At 41.3% G+C, this 27575-nt stretch overlaps 1 protein-coding gene across 2 annotated transcripts in view; it reads left to right on the top strand.

Moving 5' to 3' along the window:
* VAPB (VAMP associated protein B and C) overlaps nt 1-26894 on the top strand; it is a 38472-nt gene extending 11578 nt beyond the window's left edge. The window contains exons 2-7 of one of the 2 annotated variants that reach the window (XM_064674132.1): nt 4298-4450; nt 12085-12188; nt 14407-14487; nt 15603-15656; nt 15917-15955; nt 18027-26894. In XM_064674132.1, the coding sequence (XP_064530202.1) occupies nt 4298-4450; nt 12085-12188; nt 14407-14487; nt 15603-15656; nt 15917-15955; nt 18027-18185 (590 nt within the window). In that variant the 3' untranslated portion in view covers nt 18186-26894. Of the gene's footprint in view, nt 1-4297; nt 4451-12084; nt 12189-14406; nt 14488-15602; nt 15657-15711; nt 15889-15916; nt 15956-18026 lie in introns of both variants that reach the window. The other variant, XM_064674131.1, reaches the window with a different exon arrangement.
* The last annotated feature ends 681 nt before the right edge of the window (nt 26895-27575 follow it).

Below are 27575 nucleotides of genomic sequence, written 5' to 3'. Positions count from 1 at the left end.
GCTGCCTTAATTTGGCAGAATGCTGAGCAGGAGGATGCAGTTTGCCTGATGCCAGGTCTGAGTGCTGCTTGATCTGGCTGAAAACTGATTCTCCCTCTTCTCTTCCCCACTGCCCCCTCCCTCCCTCCCTGCCTGGTAAGTGGATTAATTTGCAGCCCCGGCAGCTCCCTGGCTCGGCTCTGGGCACACACTGTGCAGCCTGCACAGGCAGGTGGGGAGAGGAGAGGTCAGAACACCTCCCTGGCAGCAGTGAGATGGACTCATGCAGGAATAAAGCAACCCTGGGACTGTGGCCCACCTGATGTGTGTAGTTAATTATAAAGATGTTGTAGTATTTGCAGGTACAAATCTGCCAAGGACTGTCCCTGGTGGCTCTGAATGTTCCTGCCCAACCTGTGCCATCAAAGCTTTCCCCCTGCTGATACTTGTGCTAACTTCTTTCACATGCCAGACAGTATGAGGACTGTTTATTTGCTGTGTTAAAGCATGGAATTTTGGTTGAGGTGAGAATGGTTGTATTAAGGTTCAGTGCAAATGTACTGGGGAACGTGGTTTCTGTGAGGAGCAAGAATCTCACAGTGAGTACTGTGCTGATCAAAAAGCTATCAGCCTGGATTTGCTGGTACAATTATGGGCAATTTTTATTGCAAGGAGAGTTATTTAAAATTTAAATAGAGTTGACACCATGTTCTTTTGACCTAATTCCCAGACTTTTGTATCATTACTGAAATGATGTGGGGTATTATAACACAGTGCACTGCAGAATGGCACTGCTAGGAAAGATTGATATGCACTGGGGTTTGAATAGGAAATGGAGCGTGGCTGATTCTGAGGTAAAGCTGTGATCTTCACATGGGAAGGATTGGATGTGTAGCTCCTTGGGTGGAAAGCCACAGCTGTAGTTTGACACTAACCTTTCTGAAAAGTGAAAAACCACGGTACCTCTTACTGTTGGTTGTTTCATGAGTCTAGGAGGTGATGTTTCCTTTCCTTTCAGTAATTCTTCTAGTTTGCATATCACTTGATGCCCAGTTTGCATTAACACAAGTTGACTTTATTTTGGCAGGAAAAAGTCATCAAGCCCTTGTGGAATATTTCAGACTTTCACCACCAAATTCAGTTTACTACATTCTTCCTTGTAGACAGCTCGCTCCCGTGACAACCCTGTGTCAGATGATGCATGTACAGCCCCTGTTTCCCATAACTTTGTCCTTGGGATGACACCAGTGGCATTTTTGTCATGATCTCTTGAAAAAAACACGTGAGGAAAAACAGTTGGGCTGATTTTAAAGTGCAGATTGTCATTTGGAAAGCACCCTGCCTCAGTATGAGTTTCACTTATTTAGGAATATTATGAGCAATAGAAAAAACATTCAAAACAAAATAATGAAGTGAGAGTTGTGGTTTTAACCCAGCTTCTGGTTAGGAACAGAGTAAGAGTCAGTCCTCACTTGCTTTTACCCAAGTGCCATCCAGATGCACCAGTCTGACTGAACTGCCCTCACAGCCCACCTTGGGGGTACAGGCATTGTCCAGGTGTTGCATATACTTGTATAAATTGTAGTGAGGACAAAGTGATCAGGAAGAAGTGCAGAGCATTTTAGCTTGCTGTATCTGTGTATGAATGCAGAATACCTGATGCCTTCCACTGGAAAATGAAGCTCCAGGGTAGATGTGTGTCCTGTAGGGCTGTTAATACCCACTCCAGCCTTATCTGCTGTGCTCACATCCAGATGTTGGAAAGCAGAGGTGTATCTCCAGTAAAGAATTAACTTGTGTTTATCCTGAGATAGTTCTCCCACAAACCCCAACCCCCCAAAAAAACGTGGAGCCTTGGCTATAGTAATCTAACAACAGGCTATCAGGGTTTCATTTCAGCCCGACTTGGCAGTCCATGGGCCTTGCTCTCCAAAGGCAGGGCCAGCCAAGCTGATAATATTTCACTGCCATGCCCCAATTACCCCTGAGTTAATACTCTGTTGCCTATTTATTTTTTTACACACTTCACAACACCTACAATGGCACGTTAATCCTGTGTTTGTCTGCTGTGTTTTGCTTTGCTGCAGTGTTTGGCCAGCAGTGCCGTGAGGAGTTGTGCCTCACACAGGTTTGCTGGAAGCAGATGTCAGCCTTCCAGTACAGTTGTGCTGGCTGATCTGCAAAACCTGTAACTGGGGGAAAATGGAGCTAAAGAAGCTGTTTAAAGCTTAGTGGACAGAACAGAAGAGCAAACATCAAGCAGATAAGAAGAAATTAATTCCGTCTGCCGGAAGGTTTTGCTGCCAGATATTTTGGTATGATCTCTGTTAGCAATAAGTAACTCCATTTGGAAATTATTTTACACACAGAATTGTTGTCGTATTACTGTTTCAAACAGCAGCTCTTTGCTGGGGCACACAAATCCCACAAGCCTTCATGGATCAGCCAAATAAAAACATGGTATTTCCCCCAGGAAATCTATCCCAGCACGCAGAGCAGGAAAGCACTGCTGAGGATGCAGCTGCATAGGCAGGGCTTTGCTCAGCCCACCCTCCCTCTGTGCTGGAATAGCTCAAGCTGTAAGTTTTTAGTAAAGACACATCCTTAATGCTTAGGCATCCTGTAATTTCTTCTGAGATGTTGACACTTCTCCCAGATAGAGCTGTTTTGAAGATCTACCACTGTCTTTACACACCTGAATGTTGCTGGATTTTTCTGATAGTTTGGCTTGTTTAACTTCTTTAACAACTCGTGACTGCTTCTGCCCAGTTATTTTCCATGAGCTTCAAGGCTCTCTCTGCATGCAGAACACAGAGAAAATTTGACAGCTGTGTTTCATTCCCTTTCACATCAGTGTTTCACCAGGCACAGGTTTAGTGAAATCTTTGCCACGGGATCTGAAAATTTTATTGCTTCAATTTTTTTAGCTCCCAGGTTGCATTGTAAGTGCAAAGCTGGTCTGTTCAGAGCACAGGCAGAAATGGTCCTACATTGTTGTCTGGTGGGAGAGGTTTGTGTGTGTGATTGTTTTGGGGTTTTCCCCTTTAATTCCTTTAAACAAACTGAGGATAAATGTTGCAGGACTGAGGTACTGCTACAGCTGTATGAAATGTCATCTTGGGAGACAAATTTGTGTGATAAATTTGTAGAAAAAGTATCACACTTAAATTACCTTAAGTCAACCATGCTTTGGGAGGAGGATGGTGAAATATTGCCTGCCAGTATTTTTATTTTCATCATCATTCCCCCCTTTTCAATTTTAAGGCTGTCATTACTGTAAGGAAAAGTTTGATGCTTTTTTTTTGACCAATTTGCTTTTACTCCTGAGGACAGATGAAGATATTTTATTCAGGCATCAAATTAATCACTTCTATGCAGAAGACATTTGATCAAAGTGTGGTTATATTTCTTTTAATTTTACTTCTTTACCATCTGTAAAACGCTATAGTTGTGTACTGCCTGTCTGATTTGTCAGTGTCTTGTGGGAAATCAGTAACGAGCCTTTCCTCTAACCTGAGGGATTTGGGCAGTTCCAATTACGTAGTGAACCTGGGAGAAATGGATTTGCCTGCACTTGGTGCTGCAGAACTTGACAATGGTTTGATTCTGGCTTTGCTAATATGGAAATCTTTGCCAGTGCTCTCAGTGTCTAAAAATTTCCCTGTTTCCACGTGGTTATTTCCTGCCCTGGGTGAGGTAGGCTATTTTATTTCTTCTGGCTTATAATTTCTAGTAGCCAAGAGAGTTGTTACAAAAAAAAAAACCAAAAAGCAAATGTGCTAGGGAAAAGGAAATGTGTCCTAAATGCTTGTTTTGTTGGGTTTGGTGTGGCATTCCAGAATACCTGGTGGATTCCTGGTTCTCTGGAGGTACAGCTTCATGTGCAGATGGATCTGTAGTAGCCCCTTTGTTATCATTCCCTGCCTAGTTAACAAACTGTATTTGCTCACGATTTATCACCTCCAGCGTGGGTATATGTGGTGTCTCTGTTAGCCTGGCTTTGCTGGGATGGAGGATCTGTGATGCAGCAGGGAATTTGGCATCCTCTGAATGCCATGTTGTGGTGCTGGCACAATGTGTGAATGCTTTCCCCCTTTTGTCTGGCAGTTAATGATCAGTTCAGCTGTTGGGCTGGAGCCGCAGCAGGGCCGGGGCGCCGGCTTTGCGTGCGCGATTATCTGTACGTGCCGCAGATGGAAATTGGACATCTAATTACTTTATAAGATTTGTGAACAGAGATTTAGAGCCTGCTTAGCCTCTGCTTGAAAAGTGCTTTCTGTGTGATTTCAAGTCTTGCTTCTCTCTCTCTCCTCCCCAGGTCCTTTCACAGATGTTGTCACTACAAACCTGAAGCTCGGCAACCCCACAGACAGAAATGTTTGCTTCAAAGTTAAGACCACAGCACCACGTAGATACTGTGTAAGGCCCAACAGTGGAATTATCGATGCAGGAACATCAATTAATGTTTCTGGTAAGCCATTCAAGCAGTTTTTTGGTGATTTGAAAGTAGCTTCTTTTAATCAATTGCTGGGAATGCTTTGCAGCCTGAAGGTATTTTGTCGAACCCAATAAGTCGTGTTTTCCTGGAGAAGCAGCCATTTCACATAGCCTGACTTCCCTTATTCCTGGTCTAGCAGCAGTAGGCTTGGTTTTACATCATGTTTTGGAGAGGAAAAGGACAGAAATACATAAATGATTTATATGGCTCATTAAGAGCCTCAGCCAGCCTATCCAAAGCAGTGCTGCTGCAGCCCTGCCCTCCCTGTGGGATTATTTTTGTAGTTAGTTTTTTGCCAGCTTAACTTCCTGAACCAGCTCACCATGGGGTCAAACAAGTGCTTGGGTGAGCACATCAAGGGAAGAATAAATCTGGGTGGACTGCAGCCACTGGTTTAGACTGGTGTTGGCTGTTGCCAAACTACCTGGATATAACCAACAGTGAAAACGTTTACTTTCAATCCATGTTTGTGTTCCCTGAAGATTCAGTATCCTTTGGTGTTAAAAATGTCAAATGACTAAATCTTTGCTGTTCCATAGGAAAAGTTAATGATTTTCTCTAATGAGTCAGTAGCTCTTGACTTGCCTAAGTTTGGTAATGGAAAAAACAAAGGAGTGGCTTACTTTGAAAGCATAAAGAGCTGAGTATTCCCATGAACAGAATGTCTGCATATTATTAACTCACTGATGATACATGCCTGGAAACAGTATTTTCTCAATGACTTCTCTCATCCATGTTTTTAATAAAGAATTCTACCAAAGCACATAGTAGTAGCATATTGCATGAATGAGGTCTGACTTTTTAGGTAAGAAAATAATTTCTATAAATATGCAGATTTGCTTTACTATTTTTAAAAGAATTTAATGTTAGCATGATAAGAAAAATTACTGATATGTTATAGAGTTTGCTATTAGTCTCTTAGCAACCTTTCCTAGCCTGGAATAAAAAATTTGGGGAGCTAAACCCACTGCATTTTACTTGAAAAAAAATCAACTTGTACAAATCAAGACTTCAGGTTTTTTACTTAATAAAATGTAAAATATTTTAACACCTCGCCCTTGGGGAGCTTGCTTCAACAAAATAAAAATTGCTCCCAAAAATACTTTGCACTGTAACATTAAGCAAGTCTAATCCTGTAGGTCTTCCTGGACATGCCCACATTTGCACACTCATTGATCTGTTGCCGTTGGGATTTCTGGGTCAAATTGAGCGTGCAAAGGGCTAAAGGATCGTGCCTCAATTGCACTGGGAGCTACAGGTGGGGCAGGCAAAGCACTTCTGCTTCAGGAGAAGGCCAGCACGTACCCAGTGAGCTCTGAAATGACTAATATGTAAATGAAAAAGCTCTCTAGAGAGAAATAGAGATTTTTAAAAGTCGGGACAATTCCCGAGTAAAGCTGTCTGTCATCTCTCCTAGCTGCAGGCAAGCATATCAAATGCATTGAAATCAATGAAATGATAATGAAAATTAGCATGGTTTCTAGCTACAAATTATCTTCATGCTATAAAGATGTGGTTGCTTTTCATCTTGCAGATGAACTCTCAGAATTAAAAACCTGCTTCCTTTGCAGGCTCTTACCAGGCTTTTTAATGTCGTCTTGATCTCAGCGTTGAGTGTTTTCCTAAACCTCTGCTCACAGTGTCCCTTTGCTCCACCTCGAGCAAATACAGTACAGGAGGGTGTTTGTAGGAACCATCTCATGTTCTGCTACCAGCAACTTGCCTTTCCAGCCTCACTCTTCCCAGTGGCACAGCAGATAGTGTGGATCTAGTCCAAGACTTAAGTATCCCATTATGAGACTGCCGTGCTAACCCTGAGCTGTGCTTTCCTCTTGCTTACATAGCTTTACAATTTTCCCTTTTCTGGTGACTTTATTTATAGTGATTTATGATTTGGTTAGTTTTGAAAATGGCTGTGGTGTATTTAATCACAAGCTCACATGTGTGTTCTAATATTTTCATGCTGATAATAATTTCAGTAATAAATGATGGTCCTAAATTGCCAGTCCTTTACATTAGCATTATATTTTAAAATGCAAACAGTACACATTCATTGTTCTTCAGGTAATATATTGAGGTAAATTTATAGGTAGAATGTTACAGAATTTTGGGTTTACAAGTGTTAATTTTTATTTCCTACAACATTCTAAACTGGAGTTTAACAGAGCTGTATATATGGCAGTTCTGGTAGGTCCTTCAAACCATGCATGGGACCTAAATTTGGACTTGAAGTTGGCAGTGTCTTTGGTTTTAATCAGCAGATGGGATCCCTTGGATAGGGATCAAAGAGGGGACTCCCATTAACTTAGAGAACAAAATTGTTTTCAGGTTCACAGAGAGGGGGGAGACGTGTTTAACCTTTGCTTTGGAGTAATGTTGCTTGAGAACAGAGGAGTGATTTTGGAGTTAATGAAGTGAAAAATAAATAGAATTTGTTTCTGTGCCTCTGAATCAGTTATTTTTCAGTCATGTAATTTAAGTCTTGAACAGGGCATAAAAATAGGACTTGAATAAATAGGACTTGAATTCTTCCAGACCTAGTGAAAATACTACTGATGAGAAATTATTAGGCTGTAGTTAATTCAGTAGTAACTTCTGGACACTTAAACTAATTGGGCTGTATTTACTATATGCAATCTGTCCTCTTGGAAATTGCTGACTGGCTTTACCAGAGTCACTGATTGCACTGGTTTGTCTCTCCAAAAAATCAGTGCCTGTGGTGGCATGAAGCTCTGGAATGATTTATTAGTTTCTCAGAATGTTACTGACTGCAGCTGAATTTGGGGCAGCCTCATCTCCTTGCACTGTAGTAACCAGATGCCTTTGTTACACTCCTGTGAAACTAAATCTGTACTAATTTGATGTAAGTATATGAGAAGATATTCTGCCCTGAGACAGAGGCAGCAGTTTGAACATTATTCCACCTTATATGGTACTAATATAATGGCTCGTTTAAAACACACAGAATGCTAGAAGAATAAAGCTTACTTTATTCTAGTGGAGTCTCAAATACTGGCTTCTTATGCCAAATCACAGCTTTTCCTAAATCCCAGCATTTCAGGCCCTGTCAGCATGTGCTGCTCGCTGTGGTGGCAGGTTTGGAGCCCGTGTTTTCACCTGTTATATAATGGCATGTAATTTTAACAGCTCCGTTTATGTAACTGTCGGGGAGCGTATGTGTGTGTGCTGTCAGCTGATGGCTCTGCATGTGCTCGGAAATGCTGGGCAAAGAAGGGCATTTGCACACATTCCCTTTTTGGTAGACATGTGGGATTTCTACAGAGATACCCGATTTGTTTTCTGAGAGGTTGAAATCTAAATCATGAGTGGATTACAAAGGAAAGTGGAAAAAACCCTCAGCAGATGCTGGTGAGGTGTGTGAGGGAGGAGAGAGGAAGTGCAGAAGGAACCATCTGTGCCAGTGTCCTGCTGAAGAGAGCAGTCTGAACACGCTGCCTGAACACGGAGAGAAGCTGATGTTGGCCTTGGGTCGCTGTCGAATATCCTCGGGAGGAATTTGTACTCTTTTGTGAGCTTGCCTGACTTGGAAAAGGCAGCTGGCATTGCCTTCAGCAGGGATGGAGCTCAGCCCTGTGCTCTGCACTCACAGGGGGGCTGCCCCGTTCCCTCATCCACTGCTGCATTTCCAAACTTTCCCTCGGCAGCATCTCTGCTGTGCCTTCTTCCCATGGACCTCCCGGGACCCTGTAGCCACTACCAAGTTTTGGCTTGGTTTTGCCTCCTTGCTTTAAAAGATTCTGTCTTGGTCTTCACAGATTCAACATTTTTTAGTATTATGGAAATATTTACTGAAATTTTATGTTTGTTTATGTAAACGTGGAACAAACATGGAGGGTGCCGTGGATTCTGCCCGTGTCTAGTTGCAGCGTCCTTCCTCACCTCTGGCAGAGCTGATCAAATTGCACAATGAACTTGAGACTTGCCCCTGGTTGGGGTCTTTTATGGAAAGGTGACATAAATGTGGTAGATTTGATCCAACCAGACCATGAAGAATTGCATGCAGTGTCAGTTGGGAAAATGATCAGTAAAGCTGGAAAAGAAAAATAGATTCATAGACTGTTGAATGAGCTGCTGGAGAGTGAACAGTGATGTGGTGGATGGAAATGTAATAGCAGGAAGTTACTAGTGACGTTTCTTGAGAATGATTCTTGGTACTAATCTTGTTTAATGCTTTTACAAGTAATTCTGGCACAAAGAGAGCACTAAAAACCCTGATGATGATGTAAAGTTGGGAAGTTATGCAGCAGAACTAGGTGTCCTTGAAGGCTAAAGTGAGACAAACAAAGGATGAGTTTCATTAGAAAAAACTGCAAAATCACATACTTGGAGAATAAAGTACTCCTGCTGTAATTGCAAGCTTGTTAAACAGAGGGGCCTGACTGGGGTGAGCAAGATGCTGACATAATGTGGCTGTGAATAAGGTGAATGCAGTATCACACATCTACATTTGTAGGCAAATATGTAGCAAACAGGCTGATAATGGAAGAGAGAAGAGGGTAGAAATGCTGTTGTGCAAGGCACTAGTAGAATTTCCTGGGTGTATAATTGGAGTAGCTCATATAGAGGAGTTTGTGCCAGAACAGGTGCAGAGAATGAATGGGGAGCCTGGCCCAGGGAGGACCCACTGAGTCTGGCTTACTGAGTGTGCCAGAAGGCCAAGAGTTGCTGTGATTGATGTCTTGGAGTGCACCAGAAGTAAATGACTCTTCCCCTTCTCTGATATTTAAGCAGAAGGGCAGTATTGGTCCAGGACCAAGTAAACAGGCCATTAATAAATTTAGATGGAAACTAGAGGAAGGTTGCTGACCATCTGAGCTGGGAGACTTTTCTGTTCCTTCTGCTCCTGGAAGGGAAAGGTAGATCCCAGCAGGTGTTAGAGGTAGAATTTTGCCTCCTTCCATGTTCCTTGCTTCAGATTTCCTCTGTTCCTCTGTTTTACCCTAGGAAAACCAGAAGAGCTTAATGCTTCTGACATTGTCACTAACTTTGCCAGTAAACTGTTCTAGGGGAAAAAAAAGAGGATAGTGGGTGGTCAGTGCCTCTCCTGGCTACGTACAGATGGATGAGGGGTATGGCAGGGGTATGTGGGAAAGCTGGTGTCCATTGCTTTAGAAACACTTCAGGATATACAGTAGGTCAGTCCTTCATGTTTGAATTTTGAGAGAGACAAGTGGGCTCACAAATACAACTTCTCTCCATTCCATTGATCTCAGTGACTGTGCAGTTTTTGCTCAGGGTAGAACACTGCTGGTGCTTCAGCTGGGGGGGAACAGGTGAGAAAGTGTTTGAAATACATGTCTCTACCTGATGGATGCTGGTGGTAGTAAACTTGAAGATCATATGAATAATTTTGTTTCTTAAAACTCTGGATTCTGATGAAAGCTGAAGCTTCTGACCAGATAAGATGAGTGATGTGAAGAGGCATTTTGTAGGAACACACTTTTCACTTAGTTTTTGCATAAAGTATGTGGTTTCCATTCAAAACAAAGGAGCCACATTCCCAGTAGCAAATTCTCCAGCAATTAGGGCACTTTCATGGAGCTGCTCTTTCACAGAAAGCCCCAGTAGCACGCGAATAAATATTGAAATGATTCAGTTTCCTCTGGAACAAAGTACGTATTTTTGAGCTTCCCATCTGGCTTACAAGACATTTGCTGAATAATTTGTGTCAATGTGGCTTTCATGTATTGATCTAAAAATACAAGTGCTAACAAGGTTTGTAGTGTGGAGCCCTCTCTTGCTCTTGTGATGCAGTGAATGGATTTCAGAGCAGCGTTCCAGGACGGATTCAGCTCTGTCACTTGGGGAATCCTGATTTTCAAATGAGCTTATGGATGCACTCAGCAAAGCAGGCTGATAAAACCACAATCTGTACAAGTTCCATAAACAGTGGATAGTTTTGACTCTCCAGTTGGATCTTGCACATTATGTAGATTTGAAATAATTCAAGTGTCTACTACAGTGAAGAAAAATATGCTGCTGCTTTTCGGCTTGTTGAAATATATGTGTTCTCACAGTGCACTCACTTCTGTTGGGAAAACAGTTTTAAAAGTCCCCTTTTTAATTTGCAAACACTTATTTTGGACTAGTGTTCAATTACTGCAAGGTGAGTTAAAAATGTATAATAATTTTTAAAGCACCTCATCTGAGGGAATTTATTGTCTTCCTTCTCTCCGGGCTTTAAAAGGCATGTGGTTGTTGATGGCCACAGATTGTGTGCATAATAAAGATGGTACAGCCATAACATCCTCTGCTCATTGAGGGAGGCAAATTGCTTTGACTTGCCTGCATTTGCAATAGATGGGTTCTTTGGATATTGCTTTTATACAAAAAACCCCTGCAATTAGTGCATATGAATCTGGGCACATAATGTTAATAGCAGCAGTACTTGAAAGTAATCCTAATTCTTGAACTGCTTCTCTTTTCAGTGATTGAATTGAGGGACTGAAGTGAGCTCACTGGTCATAAAATGTGAATTTTTATATCATTTTTTGTGTTAGCAGTAATGACAGTATTTAGGAAGCTTCATTTTATTTGAGGGAGTTGGTGGCTTTTTGCAATATCTAATAACATGTTTGTGTAAACTCTGTTGCTTATTTTCACATGTTCTATCTCGTGTTGAAGCCAAACCCATGTTTGTTAATGTCACAATAGCTGAATATCCAGGTGTCATTTGCAAATGTGACCATTGTGATTAAAGAATATTCCACGTAAATTAAATACTTCACTGTCCCCCTTCAAGTTACTTTAACATGTTAGTTCTTTACCCTAAAAGAAAAGACATGGAAACTCCTAATACTATGTAAAAAATGGAATAAAACCCCACACCCCTAAACCTGCTGTTCCTTCCTCTGCCCCCTGAACACAGTCATTTTCTGCATAAGTAAATTCTGGAATGCTTTTGATTTTTAAATGGAGAGAAATACATTCCTTGTATACCTTTCACAGGCAAAGTTTACATCACATTTAACCATTAACTTCCAGCTATAAATTGGTAACAAACGTTCAGTGACTTATTTTTGGAAGTGAAACACTTGTGCTTGATACAAAAGACACCGTGAGGCTCTTAAACTTTGTAGAGGAAATTTCCATCCTGAGCCTGGAACCTGGAGGTTTACAACGTTTGCCTTTGCCTCTGTAGCTTTGCTCAGGGACCATCAGCAACACTGTGTGTACAGCTCATCCAAAGGCTTGTTACTTCTGCCCCGAGGGTGGAGGAAGACAAAAAGATGCTGCCTTTGAAAATTTTTCCCTCTGTCCCAGAGGATATGTAAATTATCCCATTTACTATAAATTGCTATTGTTATCCTGCCACAGTTGTGTACAGAATATTGTAGAGTGATCAGCAATTCCAGAATTCTCAGACAGAAGTCTAGACAGGCTGGAGGAGTCTGTTTCTCTTACCTTCTTTCAGAATTTTGGTTTAAAGTGACATTCCTGATCTCAGCTGCTGCTTTGGTCACAAGGATGTACAACTTGAACCCATTTCAATGTTTGATTTCTGAACTCTGGTACCTGTATCATCAGTGCATGACTCTGCATCAGAGCAATATTAATGTGATGTGTTTTGGGGCTTTTTCTTGCAGTGATGCTACAGCCTTTTGACTATGACCCTAATGAGAAAAGTAAACACAAGTTTATGGTTCAGTCTATGTTTGCTCCAGCTGATACTTCAGATATGGAAGCAGTAGTAAGTATTGATATTAATTTAAATAGATTTCTTTCTAACTGTATAATTCTGTAAGTCCTTTTACTGCGTTGCCTGAGGGCTGTTGTCAGTCCACACTGGGATGATCCTTGAAAGCTTTCCCAGATTTCCATCTCCGTGGATTTCAAGGTGTTTTCTGTTTATTTTGAGCCCCAGGAATATTACACTGAAAGAGACAGTTGGTGGCATGGTTGCTTCCTTGGGAAGCTGCTGTCAGGAATGGGATGCCAAGCCACAAAACAACTAGTTGTAGTTTTTTTGCAATATATCCTTTTTTAGAAAGGCCAACTTGAACTATATATTCTAAGAATACGTAGAATATGTTCTAAGTCTGTGGCATCTTTTATATTTTATGCATCTACTCTCAGTCTCGAGTCTTCCCTTGGGCAGCTGCTTTTCCCAGCAAGAGACAAGAGGATGATTTACAAGTGGTGTATTTTTCTTTATCCCTGCCTATGTCTGCTGTGGCTTTGGCAAATGAAAGGTCCTCGTAGATTTTGTCCTGTGGATTAAAAATGGGAGCAGCAGAAGCAAAGAAAGACAAAAGACATAGAAAGAAGATATCAGGCTACAGGGGGGCAACCTGGAAAGGAACAAACCATTATGTCAGCTGCTGCCTTTCCTTTAACAGCAGCATCTGCTACCACAAGAAGGCACAAGGAAGCTTTGGGAGAGCACAGAGTAGCTGTTGAGGACACCATATAAAAAGAGAAATGGCCATTACCTGAAGTGTGGGACTTGTGTGTGTTTGTGTATGTGTGTTACTTAAAGAAGTAACCCCAGAAAAGCTCAGGGTACATATCATGGCTTTTTTACAATAGTCTTTACAAGATGGGTCTTCTTCTGAATAGCTTTTTAAGGCTGGGGCACTCTGCAGGGTTAATAATTTCCCTTCTGAAAGAGATTTATGGAACTATATTTGTTTAATGGTCTCAAAATAAGATCCAGTGGGAGAAACAGCTATAGTAATAAAATCTGCATCACTAGAAAGATAAGCCAGTCTGCCTTTCTTTCGAACTCTTTAATTTTTATGAGTTACTTTATACCATGACAAATGTTATTCTGCCAGCAGAGAATGTTTTTAGTACCTAGATGGGCCTTTCAATTTTCCAGAGCTCTCCAGACCCGATACAATTTCTTTTCCTGTAACACTTTGTTCAGTTCTCAGTTCTGTTCCCACTCTCCAAAGCTTTTCCCATTCTGGATGAACAGGTGAGCCCAGTTACAGGAGGACTGTAAAGCTTTCAACACTTCCCAGGCAGCCAAGGAGCTCGAAATAGAATTCTGACTCCAGCCCCAGAAGAGCTGGAGTAGGATTCAGCTATTTAGGATGAGTTAAATACTCCTTCAGGTTGAATGGGGTTGGCCATAATTTGACACCTACTTGAGATATGCTGGGGATACCAAGCCACCAGAAGTGTGGTCCCAGTGAAGAGAAGCACGTGAGAACTCCAGGATATGAGTGTGGACACTTCTTGCTGTGTATCACTGCTGGGAATAAATCTCTTCACTTCAGGGTTACAGCTGATACTGAGCAAAGATTTATTACTGTTAATCCCTATTAAAAATATTGCAAGGAAGCTTGTTTATGGTACACTCCCTAGTTGAAGGGGAGAGAAGGTGAGAGGGGAATTATCTCTCTCTGTGTGTAACACATCTGTTATCGGTCAGACACCGATGCTGAAAAATAAGGAGGTGGAAAACAAGGAAGGGAAAGAACAGTCCTGTAGATTATAACAATTAGGAAAAAAAAGCTCATGTGAAATTTGAAAAGTTTGAATAGGAACTCAGCTGGGCAAAGACTTCAGAACTTGATTGATTGATTTGGGTTTTTGTTATCTTTCCCTTCCTTTGAATTCACCCTTCCTTTTTCCTTTTGTTTTTTTAACCGGGCCCACAGCTCCCCCTATCTCTGCTAATTACTCTGACACAGCTCCCAGTCCTCATAAATTACCTGTGGAGGTTTCAGACTATTTAGAATGATTTGCTTCACAGTGTCTGGTCTGTTTTCACGATGCCAATCAGTCACATATTTGATTTCATTTTTCATCCTGTATGTGGCTAATGGAACATGATAAACACCTGTGGGGTTTTTTTCCCTGAGTAAAATGATGTGATTTGTTTGCATAATACACTGCATTTTCCATCTGCCTTATTATATTGATATGTTTAATACTAAATTAATATTAAATTATTCCAGTGGAAAGAAGCAAAACCAGAAGAACTCATGGATTCGAAACTTAGGTGTGTGTTCGAGCTACCAGCAGAAAATGATAAGCCTGTGAGTATTTTCAGATGCATATGGAGTGATTTAACTTAATACCACAGTAAATCCTGTAATATGGCATGTTTATGCAGACAGCTCTATAAGCAAAGGACAGAACCCTCTGTTTCACTGCCTGGATGGCATCACCCTTTAAAAACACAGTATAAACTGTTTGAAGTCTTGTTAATCCTTAACATAGCTGGCAGCTGATTTGAACAGTGTAAGTACAACAGTAGCACAGAGCAGTCTGAGTCAATCTGTTTTCATTTAGTGAAAGATCACAGGATAAAAAATATTTAAAATAAATATAAAGATGCTGATTGATGGTTGTAAAGCTCAGAGTTTATACTGAATATAGCAGCAATATTATTTGTCTGACCAATGCTCCCCTTTGCTTCTGTGGGACAAATGCTGATTTTAGCAAGTAAATTGGTAGAAAGCTGGTGAGGAAAACACAAATGCAGTTTGGGATTATATTGCAATTAGCAGCTGTAATATTGCAGGATCCTTTTTTGTTAGGGTAATGAACACATTAATTTCTAAGGGAACTGTGTAGTGTCCAGTGTAGAACTGATAATGGTTTGAATAAACTGAGAAGTGTTTCCTAATATGCAGGTGCTAAAGGCACAATTGTTCTACCTTGCACTGGACAGCTTGTAATTGGGATTATTCATTGTTTGGGTGGGGAGAGACTGGTTTGGTTTTATGAGGGCCCTTTCCAAAGTGCAGAGCACGGAGAGGATCCAAAAGCAGGAGGGGGAGGAGGGTTTGGAGCTCTGCAGCTTGTTCCCTACCTTGGGTTGCAAGTTCCACCCTCCCCACAGTGCCACAGAAAGAAGGAGAGGTGACAGCCAGGGCTGAGGAGGGAGGAGAGAGGGAACTGCAGCAGGATCCTGGTTCCTGGAGTAGCTGCTGGTGAGGAAAAGGTGAGGAGACCACTGATATCCCATGGGCAGACTGTGAGCAAGTTCTCATTCATATTGTGAGACCTGGACTGAGGAGATTTCCTTTTCTGTGAATGCAGGGACTGGAAAGTCGAGGTCATTCTGTCTGCACTTATTGCTGATTGGTGTTTTCTGTGAGAGCACTAAAGGTTACAGAAAGAAAAATATTTATTTCTTTTGATACAGGCACGTTTCAGGTGTGCACAGACAATTTTACCTGATCCTCCTCCTAAATATCAGGTGTGTGGTGTGGTGTTAATAACTAACCAAAAATCACTCTGTCCTTTTTTAACAGCATGACATAGAAATAAATAAAATTGTATCCACAACTGCAACAAAGACAGATTCCTCTGTAATGTCTAAATCAATAAGTTCTTCTTTGGATGACACTGAAGTTAAGAAAGTAATGGAAGACTATAAGAGGCTTCAAGTAGAAGTTCAGAGGTTACGGGAGGAGAATAAACAGTTTAAGGTAAAGATATGTGTTGTTTTCTTTTCAGATTTACCCCTTTCCTGAAAAAGAAGCTTTCAACTTAAAGGTTTGGTTCCCTGACTGTAGCACAATATCTGAATATTGTCTATAAAGTAAAAGATAACTTAAGTTTTCTCTCTATAAACTGTGGAAAGGTGCTGAAATCAGTGGTTCCTTTGAAAGGAGGTACAAGTGATGCAGTCAGAGAAGCTGATTGAAGGCAACCTGGAGTAATGAATTCCCCCTCTTTTTTTCTTTTCCCACTTAATTTTCTCAGTGTGAATTAATTCAGTGTTGGGTTTGGCCCTGTTCTCCCAAAACCTATGGGAGCTTGAGGGCAGTGTTGTGCAAATACTGAGTGTTTTAATGACTGCACCTGTAATAAGCCATTGAAAAGGCCAAATTAAGACAGATTAGTGGGAAATGTGCTCCCTGTCATATCCAGCACATCGCTGGGAAGTTGAGCAGTTGAGCAGCCTTTACCACTGTGCTGAAAAACTCTTTTTGCAGCAGTTTCATTAGTTTTAAGTGTCTGGTTCCATAGATATCAGCACCAATGAACATTTAGATTTTGTGACTATTGCAGCCCAGCTGAAGGAATTCTGTTCTGTCAGCTCTGGCTGATGCATGAAGAAATACTTTAAACCAGTTTTGTTTTGCACAGAAATAACACACATAATACAACAGTAACGTGCCCTTAACTTCTCCTTGTGTTCTTGTTTTGCCAGCAACTCATTACTATAAGTACTGTATGATTTTAGTTAATTTTTTTGCAAGTCAGTCTTGAATAAACACTCTACAGGAGCTATCTAGAATCGAGCTGATGTCTCACAGTAACATCCTGAACTGGTGAGCTCTTTGTCCCCTTTGTGGAGTGCAGAAACATCTGTAAAAATCAGAAAGCAGTGCTAAATCACTGCCAGCTCCCAGGTGCTGTCAGTGTCAGGCCAGAATCAGTCAGGAGGAAGTTAAAATATTTCAAATGGAAACTTTTTGTTTCTAGCAGTGAAATTACTATATATGTAAACAACATTTTATTTATTTACAGAAGATGGTTGTCCCCGTCCAGACCTAGAGCAGCAGTGGGGTATCAGGTGGCCTGTGACTTAATGTAAATTAATTAATAAATAAGTTATCCAGAATGTTCAGGTGTCCCTTTAAATTCAAAAGCAAGAAACACTGACATACCCTGAGCCTTTTGAATTTCACTTATCTACAGTTTTTAAGGCTGCAGTAACTTTTATTCCAATTTTGAGTGGTTTTTTATGTACAGTCTGGAGGCTTTTGCTTCAGTATCTTATACTTTTGCACTGTAATATTGTATCACATTAAAAAGTCTAACACTTGCTTCAGCTGGACACAAATTAGGTCACAAAAGGCACCTTTTACCCTCTCCTGAAGTGCTCTGAGTGTGTGTGTGTGGACTGGAGTGTGCTAACACTTAGGTGTGCTGCACAACACTTTAGGTAAAGCTGGGGAGCATCATCTCCACTTGAAATGATAATATTTGGTGGTGTTACATTGTTTTATCTCTTGTCTCATTCATCTTTCAATCAAGTGAGCTGTCAAGCTCGTACCAAGAAAATATCCTAATTATTGCCATTAGTTACATGTCAAAATGTCAGCATTAGTGTGATGGGGGAAATAGATTTCCCTTCAAAGGCTGGGAAAATTTGCTTGTGATATCTGACATCTGACTGGGGGAATGATGAGTGTAATTGCCTTAGGTTGTGAAAAATATGCAACTTTATCTTAGTTATATTGAAAAATGTTTTCCCCAGGAGCACTTTATGTGCTTACAGGGCAAGAAAAGCATCTTCAGGCCATCCCCTCCATCATTCCTGAGTTCTGAAGCTGTCTCTAGACTTTGGACAGGAATGGCTTCCCCATTCTTCCCCTGTTTCCTTAGCAGGAGGAAACTTCCAAGAGCTTGTGGCTTTTGCTCTACCACTCAAGTAGATACAGAATTCCTCTCCTACCTCACTAGCCTTCCCTTCTCAAGATTATTTAGGAACTAGAGCTCTAAATTAGCTGTAAATTACCTTTCACCTATTGTGTAACACCCACCTAAATAAGTATGGTAAAGGGTGAATGTTTAAAGCTTTTTGTCATTAATTAATCAATATATCTCCCTTTAGGAAGAAGATGGACTGCGGATGAGGAAGGTACCCCAACCAAACAACCCAATCTCTCCTTCTGCAGCTGCTGTCAAGGATGAAGGGCTCAGCTCCAGACTACTTGCTTTGGTGGTTTTGTTCTTTGTCTTTGGTGTAATTATAGGAAAAATAGCCTTGTAGAGGCAGCATGCTGGAAATTGTAAATTGGTTTGATGGTTCTGCCATATCATTGGATTAAATTTATTCATAACAATGTTTAAAAAAAAAAAAATTAATGTATGACATCTCACAGGTCTTGCCTTTAAATTACCCCTGCACAAATACTATGTAACATAATCTAGAAAGTTTAAAATGTACGATGAGCGAATGAATGAAAGAGAAAACGCTTCAGAGATGAAGGGGGGGAGAAAATCCTGATTTAACACTACAATGGAATATTGTATATGTCATTTTAAACATTCTTAGACCCTGGTACATGTTGCTGGATTACCTCTTTTTAAAAAAAAAAAAGAAAAAAAAAAGGAAAACTAGAAAAAAAAAAAACAAAAAACAACCTCTTCCTCCACTGCTGGAGCTGGCCCTCGGGATGTTTGGAGCTGGGTTAGGCAGGAGGTGTTGATAACTTCTGTAAAATACGTTAATCCACCATTCTGCTCATAAATTTAACAGTTTTCTGTCAGTGTCTTCAGCTCTGTGCAAGTTACCAGTTCCTTTGGCACTTACTGAGTAGTGAGAAGCTGCAAAGAGTCGTGTGTGGCCACGCTGAGTGTGCTGGGCAGCACCCAGGGGCTCGTGCTGACGGTGGGACGCGCTTGGGATGAGGGGCGATGCCTTGCTCTCACCAAGGGACCAAGCTACACTGCTGTTGGTTCATTTAGTTGAATTAAACATGTTATTCAGAGATGTTTAATGCATATTTGACTTATTTAATGTATTTCATCTCATGTTTCCTTCCTGTCACAAAATCGACTAATCCTACGTGGTGTGAAAAGGCACCTGTTTAAAGCCAGTGACTAGAACTAAAAATTTGCTGCTGTAGTGGTGCAAGATTCTTCTGCCTCCTGGTGTTTTGGGCACTACACAATTGTTGGGAGTTTTGATCATCTGAGCATTGGGGAAAACAGTGGTCAGGAAACTTGTTTTTGTATGTAAATAAGTCTATCTAGGGGAAAAAAAAATATTAGTAGTAAACTAGTCCTATGCCGTAAAAGACCAATCCTGTTTGACTATGTAGCATCTTAAAAAAAAAAAAAGAAAAAGAAAAGAAAAATTAAATAAAGCCCCCAAATTAATGTTTCCTTTGTTACTTTTGTCCTGTTCTCACAGTTTTAGAGGTGGGGAGGAAACAGTGTTCTCTTGTCAGCTTTGTTTATGGCATAAGGAAACTTTGTTTCAGGGTGATTATTTTTTTTTTTTCCAGACTAATTTTAAGATCAATCCAAACCGCCCCAGCAGGAGTCTGGTACACAAAAGTGTTGTTCAGAGTAACCCTGTTGGCTGCTGAGGTACAAGGTAACATCCCACTTTCCAGGTTTGTTGGGTTCAGCAGTTAAAAGACACTTGACAGCACATTCAGATTAAGGTGAAGGTAATTTTGTTTCTAAGCTTCCTTTTAGCACAAAGTGTATGAACTCAGTGTGCTTTAACATGATGGATTCAGTAGGTGAAATAGTTTTGGAGGAGGTGAATTCACGTATCTTCTTAAATGGTAGACCCAAAAACCAGTGGTGTCAAAATTTTTTGTGAGTATTTCATGATTAAGATAAGCCTTTTAAAAGTGACTTCTGTCATTCCTTCCTTATTGCTGTGATTCCATGAGAAAGCTGTTGGGGCTGCAGCCTGTCTGCTGCACTCCTTGACCTTTATGTTTGTCCCACTTGTGTCTCAAGGGTTTCCTTCTTTGCAAGTGCAAATAAGTGAAATTTTACTTGAGGCTTAATAAGAAAATAGATGGAAAAAAACTATAACCGGTGTGTTCAGCCTGTGAACACGACTCTGGAAGTACTTGTAGAAGATTGAGCAGAAAAGGAGAGGTGTATTTTTAGTATTTTAAAGTGCTGATGGCTTCTCTGCTCAGGAGGGAAGGGACAGAGCTAGTGCAGCCTTCCTGCAAAGGGCAGGGAAGGTGGGAGTGAGCTGGGAAGAAGGAAGCAGTGAGTTCAGTGGGACACATTGGGCAGGACTTATCAAGACAAAGATACTTTTTGGACAGGATGAGTAAAGAAAACTTTTAAATGAAACACTGTAAAAGAGCCTTTTCAGAAAGACAAGGTTGTAAGTGATGTTGCAAAATTAGTTTCCGTGACTTTGAAGAATGTATTTGAGAAAAGCTTTACTGAGCTGTGAAGTAGTTTTTTTTCAGAGACTATATCTTGATCTCACTCTTGTAAGAAAAGCTGAATTCCTGATTTGCTTTAAAAAAATAAATTTTTTGAGGGCCCTTTCTGCTAAAAAACAGACTGAAAAAAAGGTTGGTTAAAAAAAAAATTAACTGTCTTTGCAGAGTAAAGGGGAGAGGATCAAAGCTTTGAGCTGGTCTGCTGTGAGTAAATGTGTAGTAATGTTCAGGTAAATTGTACACACACTGTGAGGAGGCACAGGGCAAAGGCAGCAGCACGTGTGTCCTCCTCCAGTGTTCAGTGGTCACTTCTTAGTGATTTCTGACAGCCTGGAACTTTAAACCATCCATGAGCAAAGTTGTCCTGGTGTTTTGCACTCCAGGATTATAAAGAGGTCCCAGAAAACACTCTCATGCTTTGCCAGATTCCCTAAAAACATGTGATCAAGGAGACCAGCAGAGGATCTGTTGGTAAAGACTGTAACCTGCAGCTGGGGCTGACCCACATCGTCGGTCCTAAACAAGACTCTGAATTTAACTGCTTATTTTTGGAATTGAATGAAATTCTGAGGTCTTCCCTCACCATTTCTGACAGCCCTGAATTGTCTGGGTGACGCTTTGCTTTTGCTGAGCTTAAAATAAAATAGCTGATCAGTGGGATCCCCACTGCCTGTCTGTCTGACCAAACCCTTCTGTCATAGGCAGTAGAAAGAAATGTTAAGTACTTCTTTTCTTCATAAAAGGCCAGTCTGTAGATACAGTGCAAAAATATATTGGATAGATGTTCTTAAATCACCTGGACCTTTTGTAAGTCTTTCCTTCCATGACAACACCAGAGCAAATGTTTTCATTAAGTATTCATATTCTGGAGGACATTGTACATCTTAGGAAGTTATGCATGAAACACAGGGTTTCTAAATAAGATTATTGTCTGGGGTCCTCACACAACAACAGATGTTAGAAAACTGTGATTGATACATGATAGTAGAAATCAAGTTATTGCTAATCTAGTTATTGTCCTTGCTGTTATTTTAAGATGACCACTTGCACATACATTTTTTAATTGTTAATTTTTTTAAGAGCCAGTAGAGGCTGCTTGGTGCACTCCTCGGGCAAATTTGATATGAATAGGTGTACAAAATATCTTGAAGCCTAGTGCTGGGAAACGAGTGGAAAATGGTTTCTACTATTTTTCTGTAGTTATCCACATCTTAAGGCAAATACTGTGTGCATGAATGATTGTAAGTATTGCTGTGCATTGGCAGTTGTCAGCTGTGACTGCACAGCTGGAACATGTGGGAGCCAGAACCCAACTCAGGTTACTGTGGAATAGCCCTTGGGGTTGGAGAACAAGATCATACCATGTCTGTCATGTTGAGGGGGATTGATGTACCATAATGTCATTTTCTAAAAATACAGGATTGTAATAGCTTGATGGTGGTATTCCATGTGACTTTCTCCTCCTGAAATGCTGTTAGTGGGATAAAGTTGGAACTTCACTTTGCAAATCACTATAGAGTTTCTTGTCACCAATAAACTCGGAAGGGTTTCTATTCTCTGCACATGTGACCTTGCAGTTCTTGTCAGCGTGTTTGCATCGTGGTGTGCACAGAGGGGATCATTCACCTCTCAAGATACTTGAGGCTGCAATTCCCCACTGGAAGAAAACTATCATCCCTTTTCTTCAAAAAATTAATTTTCTCTTAATTGGAACGTCCTCAATTCCCAGGCACAGTAGTGACTTAACTGTAGTACTCTTAACTTTAGAAACAATGCTTCTCTTGCTCTGTGTGGTGACCTGAAATGCCATGTCCTGAGTTCTGCTTTCCATCTAAAGGAACTGAGAAAAAAACACAGCCAAAAATCCCTCTGTCTGAAATGAAAACCCATGTAAAAGAACACTCTGAACCTCCTGTTTGTTGTGGCTGGGTCACAGCTGCACTAGGCCTGCACAGCAGCGAGGAGGCCTGGAGAGCTGCTGTTCCATGGATTGGGAATGGCTGAGCATCCACTGCCCAAATCCTCAAGTGAGCAAGTTGAGATGGGACAGGTGGTGAGTGGAGTTCAGTGTATGTATTTAAGCTTTTGTTTTTGAAGTCAGAAACACTAATACAAACAGAAGGTCATGTGTAGACTGAGACTAGTTCAGTACCCTCTGTGTAGGTGACTGTTCTTTGGAATCAGACACATGTCTGCAAACCTAATTTACTAATTAGAAAATATCTGTACAAAGCAGTGTTTAGGCATTTTAGAGACAAAAGGACACACTGAGCAAGGCTATTTGTTTGTACAGTGAAACCTTGTTCTCAAGCTCAGCTTCGTGAAGAGCTGACAGGGGGATCCAGTGCTGGTATAAATCATCTGTTACAGTTAGATAAATCATGGCACTTATTGTTCTAGCAGGGCAATGCTGATCCTTTAACCATGTCCAATTAAGTTTTTATATTACTCTGACAGCTCCATGTATTCTGATCACTTTGTCCAATGTGTGTCAGTGCAACAGTGACACTTCTCATTGTGCTGCTCCTCACTTTTATTTTGATAAGCTTCAGAGAACAAAGTAATTGTGTGTTTCCACTGCTCAGCTATAAAATTTGTTTGTTTTATTAATGGGTTGATTTTTTTTTTACTGGATAATTGAAGATTACTTTTAAAATAACCCAAGTAAGAGCCAGCCAGGAATCTCTTGCACATCCTATTCTAATGAGCACAGACCTGCACACTTCCAAAGTGACCGTGGGCCTGTCATTCACTCCGCTGCTCCCTGTGGCTTCATTTCCTGCTAAAGAACTACTTTCATGTTTGTACTTGAAGAGTAAAACTTTTTGAAACCTTTCCTAAACTTCCCCATAGATCTCTTTGCCTCCCAGCCCAGGCCTAAGTTTGTCCCGAAGCCTCTGTGTGAGTGGAAGTACAAAAGGAACGCGGGGCCTGCGAGCACAGAAACAAAGCTGCTTTTCCTTGAAGCAAACTTGAACTTTGGATCTTTTCTCCTGTGATCTGTCATTAGAAAATGGCCTTTTCCAGATGGCAAAACAAAAGAAGTTAAGAAAACAAATGAATTAAGAAGAATTAATTGAAGCTGCCTATTACAAGTTGACATTATCCATCTGGCATTTCTGTTTATGTTTCTACATCGGTACATTTCATTCTGATTTAATAAGTTCCTAATTTTGTGGGGAGTTTTTTTAAGATTTCGAAGTGCCTATGAGGAACAGCCCATAGTGAAGTATTGTTCCCAGTTTAGCTGTACATTTTTTTAATCAAATCTTTTTTCTTTAGTGGATAAACTCACAAGATTAGAAAAGCCTCTTGAACTCCCTCATGTTTGAGTTGGCAAATTTCCTACACACAATTATCCACACAGAGCTACTTCTAAAAGACCTTTATTAAGGCTCTACAAAGTCAAGCACTCAGGAATTAGGAAATGGCAGAACCAGGTTTGTGCACTGGTAGTTTGGCCACTCTGTGTGAGTACAGTGCAGTATCTGGTCAGTACCTGGTCAGAAAGTGAGATGAGGCTGCTCAGAAGTTGTCTAAAACTCCCAGCTTTGTGTGCCTGGCCATATAGAGGCTCTCTTAAGTATAATTAGATTTTTAAAAGTGGAACTTAAAATGTGCAACTGGGTGTAACCCACGTGTGTGTCAGGAGGGAATCCTTTGTGTTCTGTGTGTGGACACTCGTTCCTGACCCGAGCTCCCGATGTGTAACTTGGAGCTGAAGCAGCAATTTTCATTTCCACATTTCACTGGGAGGCCACACACAAGTGTGATTGGAGCCAGGAATCTTTGCTTCAGTTTTGAGCCCAAAAGAGCATTTCTGTGAAGGCTGGAGACTCTGCTGCCCATCCTCCTTTCTGATCTGTTCTACCTGAGCTGTCAAATCTCACTCCACTCCCTCCCTCAGTGCTTTGGTTCAGGCCAACTCATCCTTGTTCCTTCCCTGCTCCTTGGCAGAGAAATCCATGTTCAGCTGAGCATCTTTAACTGGCTTTCCTTCCCTGCTGCCTGCTTGTTTTCCATCTGGGTTTTTCTTCCCATCACCCTGCCAGTGTTGCTTTTCCCTGCCTGCCTGTCCCAGACTTCTGGTCCCCAGAGCACTGTGGCTGCACCTGGGCTGCCTGGCAGAGACATGGATGTCTCACTGCTCCTGGATGCCTTTTCCCATCCTGGATAACCACTCACCTTCTGCTTCCTCTGTGATCAAATTTGTGCCTCCTTCCTCTTCACTCTGTGTAGAGTTTGGAGCAATGAGTCTTGTCACCCATCTCCTTTCTGTCTCCAGCTTCTTCCTGCTGTTCCAGGGCAGTATATTTATTTATAGTATGCAACAGGCTTTTATATTCCATCTGGATTGTTTATCAAATGAAGCAGTAGCTCAATGCTGTTAATGTATCCAAAAACGTTTTGAAACTTTTTCGTGTGTTTTGTTTCAGTTTAAGAATCGTTTGGGAAATCAGCAATGCAAAAATGCATTCAGAGGTATTTTAAAGAGAGGGGCATGAGGGTGGTTAATTGGAAAAATAAGTTGCTGTTAATTGAGCTGTGAAGAGATTGTCAGGACTGTGTTTGTCTGGCAAACTTGGCTCCTGCTTTAAACTTTTGCACCTGCTAAAGAAGCAGAAAATTGGAAAGGCAGCTTGTCTGAGGAGCTCGTGGTGGTAAAGAAGGTACTGAAGGCTCAGGCTCAGTGCAGGAAGGCAGAAAATGTATTGAGAAACTGTTTGGAAATTATTTTATTTTTCTTTGCTTTTTGGAGTTGTTAAAAAATGATTAAACTTTTGGAACGTATTCCAAAAGAAGTGAATGGAGGAGAGTTTTCTAAGACACATGTGCCTGTTACCATCAACTTCCAGCTGGTACAAACCTGCCAGCACGTGTTAGCTTGGGTTTTCTTCACAGGAACAATAAAAGGGTATTTATTTGTTTGGTAGTTGAAAAGAAGCCAGTAATCATGATTAATGCTCGTGGTCTATGTCTTAGACCTGGTTTTTTTAATGCAGTGTTAGACATGAAAGATGAAGTTATTTGGTTTTGTCTTGTGTATGTCAGATAAAGATAAATGAATCACAGAACTCAAGCTGGAATCCTGATTACAGTGGAGCTCAGCACAGAACCATGTGAGCTTCTAATAAATGTAATTGCTGCTTCAAAAGGGCATAGCTGAGCAAATTTCATATCAGATTTGGTAGTGGGGAAGAAATTAGATGGAAAACTGAATTAGAATTGGCAGTTTTCTAAGTGAAAGGTATTAAATGGCCAAAAACCCAATAATTTTGCAGTCGAGAAGGGGGACAGCTTTGGCTAACTGCCCATCCTGCTTCAGTGGTGAAATGAAGGGAAAAATTAGATGGAAACTAATATAAAACAAATGAGAAAAAGGGAAGCAGACAGCAATCCATTCAAAATGGGAGTTAGTGCAGAAAATGAATAAGGAAAGCTCCAGCCAAAGGGAAAGCAAACCATGTGGGTTGGAGTGCTCAGAGAGGGCCATGAAGAGCTGGAGTTCAGGGGAAATCTTTGCCCTAGGATAAGGACTGTTAATAGGTGCAGGTGGTAAAACCTGGGGATGATGTCAGAGGACTGGAAAGGTGATGTCCTTCCTTAGCAAGGCTCAGTATTTCAAATGACAGGCAGGCCTTGAAGCCCTGGCTCAGTGTTTGTAAGGGAGGAGTCTCGGGGCTGCTGCTGAGGGTGGTGGGCAGGACAGGACAGGCAGTGTGACAGCCCTGGGAAGGGATGGAAAAGGAGATCGATGTTCCTGAAGGAGTGTGATCCAAGTCCTCTCATTCTCTTTGGTTTTCACTTCTCTTCAGGGTTAGAGTCTGCCTGGGCCCCTGCAAAGCTCCATGCTTCCTGACAATCACACGTTGCTGAAGTTCAAAGGGAACCACAGTGAAATGGGGATGCTCAGGGGGATTCTGTGGGGACCTGGCAGATTCAGTGGTTCCAGATCACTGATGAAAACATACAAAACCACTACTGATAAAATAGTAACATGGCAAAAATATCCCTACCAGGACCAGAGTGGATAACAGCTCCATGTACATTCCCAGTGCAGTCCCAGGGTAAAAGACAAATGAATACGAATATGTTCTTGTTTTAATTACTGTTAGCTGTAAGTGATTATCCTTCTGTATGTCTCAGCTGTGAGAGCTGGGAATTTTGGATGCAGTTTGGATATTTACATTTTAAAAGAGAAGCTGGGTAATTGGAATGGAATCAAAAAAGAAGAGATGCAGAAATTACTGGTGGAGTGTGAAAATGCCTTAGAGAGGGTGAGAGAGAAAACTCAGTTGGCTGAGCTTTTCTACCAAAGTTGAGACTGTCTTGATTACAGTGCACAAATACCTTCACAGGGAGAAAACACTGAACACTGCAGCTCTCTGAGCATAAAAAGAGCAACACAAGAATCACCAACTGGCAGTGGAAGCCAGGCAAATTCAAATTGGGAAAAGGCACAAATTCTTAAGAGAGAATAACTGTGTAATTTAGGAATGTGTCTTCAAAAACTGTGAACAGAACAATAAAAGTTATGATATTTATGCAAATAGGTCTTTCATGGCTTTTTTTTCCTTTCAGAAGTATCCTTAAGGGGGGGGGGGGGGAGGGGGGAAACAGGACAAAGAGGCTCCTGATGAGGTTTCCCTAGGGAAGTTCAGTCAGAGTTGTGGAACTGGTGCTGCTGGAGCCAGTGGTGCCTGAGCTGCTGCAGGGCAGGGCAGAGCTTTCTCAAGGCCTTGTTGCTGTTGCATAAGTGTGTGATGTTGTCTTGTAATGTTTTATATCATGTTAATCCCATCCCCACCTGAAAAGGATCTGTGTGGTCTTGAGCTTTTATGCCATGTGGCACCCGAACACTTCATTTGTTTCTGTGCTATGAAAAAAAAGAAGCACCTGCACACAAATCTCATTCCTGGGGGTAAATGTTGGCCAGGAATTGCCTTCCCCCTCCTCCATCCACCCTCCAAAGGCAGCACAGAGCTGTTCCCTGTTCCTGCCATGGAGTGGGTCCTGCAGTAACAGGTACCTTTGCTGCTGTGAGTCCCAGGAAGCTTTCCCTGGGCTGCAGGAGCAGCCACTGGAGCACCAGGGTGGGAAACTGCTGAAGGAGAAGTTGTACCATGTGTGTGGCTGACAGGAGATTGCAGCTGTGCTGCCCCAGTGCACAGCATCCTAACGGGAACATCCCAAAGGAGACACCACCTTCTCCAACATTCACTCCCTCACAT

The sequence above is a fragment of the Pseudopipra pipra genome, chromosome 17 (assembly GCF_036250125.1).
Source record: "Pseudopipra pipra isolate bDixPip1 chromosome 17, bDixPip1.hap1, whole genome shotgun sequence".
In the NCBI taxonomy this organism is placed as follows: Eukaryota; Metazoa; Chordata; class Aves; order Passeriformes; family Pipridae; genus Pseudopipra; species Pseudopipra pipra.
This window is presented reverse-complemented; position numbering and strand designations above follow the sequence as displayed.